General features: G+C 49.0%; 1 protein-coding gene across 1 annotated transcript; it reads right to left on the bottom strand.

Annotated features, from left to right (window-relative positions):
* Nucleotides 1-1,451: 1,451 nt before the first annotated feature.
* LOC129136766 (proline-rich protein 20E) lies at nucleotides 1,452-3,135 on the bottom strand. Its single transcript, XM_054665042.1, has 2 exons — nucleotides 3,084-3,135; nucleotides 1,452-2,065 (listed from the first exon to the last, which is right to left on the bottom strand). The coding sequence occupies exons 1-2, from the start codon at nucleotides 3,133-3,135 to the stop codon at nucleotides 1,452-1,454; spliced, it is 666 nt and encodes a 221-aa protein (XP_054521017.1).
* Nucleotides 3,136-3,587: the final 452 nt, after the last annotated feature.

The following is a 3,587-nucleotide window of genomic DNA, read 5'->3' as shown; positions in this document are numbered from 1 at the left end:
TGGCACATGTGCGTGGGATGACTGCAAGGGGGCTTTCTGGCTTATGGATGACAGACCCCAATGGCAAGCCAAGAAGCAGCTCCCACTGCACAGTGCTCATTGTGATCCATGCCATGCTTCAATACGAAGTCGCCTGTTCCTAGTTTGGAGACGCACGGACTCCACAGAGGCTCTGCTCCTGACCACACCTGTGTTGCCTGCCTGGACCTTATAGTCACTTCAGCAGGACCCCTGGCACATGGCACGCCAGGTGTTTGTAAAAGCGAGCCACAAACGATGCTCTTAATGTGTACGTTTGTTGGTGTAGACTTGTGTGACTATGGGGAGAGATGCGATATGAATGGAGAACAGAGACTGGAGCCATTTTTCTACCTTCCTTTCTGCTTTTAGTAAACACATTTTATATTTGCGATTTGTGAAAGTTTAGTGAAAGAACTGTTGTATAAAATAAGTCCGAAGAGAAAGGTTTATTTAGAAGGATTGAATACACAAGAGGAAAATCTTTGATGTAAAAAGTTACCGGTATTTTATTTGGACGTTTACAAAGGAGTGAAAACCAGCCAATAAGAGGCTACTTAATAAAATACAAAATACAAAAATTCATAATACAACATTTATCAAACTCTGAAAAGATGGGAACTAACTCAACTTAAACATCTATGAGAAACTTACAGCAAACATCTTGGTTAATGGTGAAACATTTAAAATATTCCCATTAAAGCCAGGAGGAAGCCAAGGACACTGCCGTCAAATCACTGATTCCTCATTTAGCGGTTCCAGTGAGTCATGCACTCTCCTTGTTTCCGTTAACCTCCCTCCCACCACCCCGACACCTTTTGTCTGATTCATCAAATGTCCTTTGATCCACTTTTTCCTCAATCTGTTTGAAATTTTACCTTCTATTCCAATTCATTTAGTGGTTCCCAAAGGGTACCCACGTTGAGACTTAAAAATGTGTCAGTCTAGAGTTTTATCGCTCTTATATTCAGCCAGTCTATCGTCTCCAGGCACTAGACAAGAACTTTAGTAACTTCTAGCTCCTTCTGAATTTTCGCATGCCCCACATGTCTATATGAGTGTCTTCTGGAATTTTAATTCTAGGTCATCGATCCTTTTTCCAGAATCGTACTCCTCTGGACTTAAGAATACAGTTTCCTATATCCATGCTTACTGATCCTTGTTGCATCCCACTTCCTCCCGGTCGTCTGGTTTGGCTCTTTCTTGGCTGAAACACGTGACGTGTACTTTCACTGTACATGACAGTTCCATTCCAATCGCCTTGTACAGAAAGGGGGTTTGGCAGCTTGCATATTGCAAGTTGCCTACTCTAAGTTCAGGGGAAGCTCAGGCTTCAGGTCCAGTCGGGGGAGGAGTGGAGCAGAAGTGGGGCTGGGGGGAACGTCCAGGTGGAAGAAAGGGAGGCTGGGAACAACGTGGTTGGCGGATAGTGGTCAATATGCAATGTCGGTGAGGAACACTGGGACCCCTTGCACATAGGTGCCGTGGGGGGTTTGAATGACTTGTAAAACAGCTGAGTCACCCAGAGCCCTAAACCCGATGCAGGGATAGAGGGTCAACGCGGGTTGCCAGTCAACAGCCTGAGGCCCAGGAGCAGTGGGCGGCTCCTGAAACCCCAGCTCAGGTTGCGCCACGTCGGGGCCAGGGCCTTCCTGCACAGTTCCAGGCAGAGGACCTGTTTCAGAAAGAGAGAAGGCTGCGGTCTCCGTGATTTCCGGTTCCCCCTGGTGGCCTGGCTCTCCATGGTGGTCCAGTGGGATGTGCACGTCCGGTCCCATCACGCCTTCTGCCCCCTGTCTCTGGCCAGCGTCCCCGCGGGGCCCAGCCCTTCTGCCACGGCCTCGCCCTGGCCGCCGGCTTCCTCCCCGGCGCCGGCCTCTCTCTGCAGGACGGGGTGACTCTGGGCGAGCTGGGGGCTGCCATCTGAAGGGTTTCACGTAAGCGATGGGTTTTGCGGGTTGGGCTGGCTGTGCGGGCCCATCTGCTTCCACGGAGTCTTCAGGGTCCGCAACACAGCAGCCTGGCTCTGGAGGAGGCCCACCTGAGGCTAAAAGAGAAGCAGAGCGTGAGCAGAGAGAGATAGAAGGAATTTTACCCATCAAGCAGTTATAGGATACTTTTAAAAATAAATACTCAGAGAAAAGAGGGATTTTTGAAGTTAAAATTGTCAGAGAAGAAACAAAACTCTCCATGGAAATTGGAGAATGAAGTTGAGAAGATCTCCCACAGAACAAAGCAAAAACCTAAAATGATGGAAAGAAGGAGGAAATATAAGAGAATTAGAGGTATGTTGTGGCTGAGACATTTCACCACAAAATTTCAGAGTGCTGAGGAAAAAGAGAAGATTCTAAAAGATTGTAGGGAGCGGGAGACAGAGAAAGGAAAAGTCACATGGAAAGGGCTAGGATTCCACATGTCTCAAAAATCAGACATCTCAAAAGCAGCAGTTCAGTCTAGAACATAACAGAAAATGTCTTCGAAATTTCAAGGGAAATGAATTTCCCACCTAAAATGTCCTGTCCAACCAAAGTTTCACTAAAGAATCTGGGAGGGGAGAATGAAGATGTTTCAGACCAGCAAGATGTTAAAGAATTTGCTTTCAGTGGATGCTTTATTGTTATGCATCTGTCAAACTAGACAAGATTAAAAGATTTAGGACACTCAGCGTAGGAAGGGAAATGTTTTGGAGAACAACGTGGCAACAGCCGTAAAATTCCAACTCCTCCGGGAAAGAACAAGGTGGAAGTACCGGTTTATCATAGATCAAGACGTAGCGTGAGGACTCGCTCTGCTTCAGAGAAACAGTAATACAAAACGAAACAGAAGGAAACAGCGACAACAACAGCAAATCTCAGATTTGGGAAATGGGATTACAGTTCGAAAGAGGGAAGGGAATTTGCCAGAGGATGTGGAACCTGGGAGCTGACTTCCAACAACCAGCCCAGGTTGAGGCAGGCTAGGAGAAGGTGAAACAGAGAATGGTCGATTGAGTTTGAATTCAAACAATTGGGGAAGAATTGGGGAACAAACGAAATCAAAAAGAGAGTGGCAGGCGTTTGATGTACCTTGATTAGGGGCCATGGAGCGAAGTCGCTTCGAAGGCCTTGGTTCCTCCATGAGCAATCGGCGGGAGGGGCTGGGGAGGAAAACAAGAGAGCAAGAACGGATTTAGGAAGACAGAGGTGACAAGGCAGGGGGATGGCCGTGGCCTTTCTAGGGGAATGAGGATTCTGTCCCCAGCTGCACCCACCCAAGATCTGTCCACCCCTCCGGGACTCCCAGACACACACCTGATCTTCCCACAGCTGGCTCCGGAGATCTGAAAATCAGGAGACTCTTCGACGAAGAGAGGCCCAAGGAGTCGGAGGTGTCCACAGGTTCACCGCTGTAGCTCTGAGGTAGCCCACCCGCAGCCAGGGAGTCTGGAGGGAGCACGCAGCAGGTTCTGGCTCCGAGCCCAGCAGAAAGCCGACTGCTGGAGGCCGAGCGCGGTCCCTCTTATATGGCAGCAAGGCAGTCGCGTAAGGGACAGGCGTCGTCAGAGGGGGGCCGGCTGGGGCGGGCCTGGC

Source organism: Pan troglodytes, chromosome 14, assembly GCF_028858775.2.
Source record: "Pan troglodytes isolate AG18354 chromosome 14, NHGRI_mPanTro3-v2.0_pri, whole genome shotgun sequence".
Taxonomy (NCBI): Eukaryota; Metazoa; Chordata; class Mammalia; order Primates; family Hominidae; genus Pan; species Pan troglodytes.
This window is presented reverse-complemented; position numbering and strand designations above follow the sequence as displayed.

What these genes read in the sequence shown, in the direction of transcription:
- LOC129136766 (XM_054665042.1), bottom strand. Translation starts at nt 3,135, where the DNA reads ATGGAGGAACCAAGGCCTTCGAAGCGACTTCGCTCCATGGCCCCTAAT. An exon ending in CTCCATGGCCCCTAATCAAG is followed by an intron (nt 2,066 to 3,083) that starts GTACATCAAACG and finishes CTTCTCTTTTAG; the next exon opens with CCTCAGGTGGGCCTCCTCCA.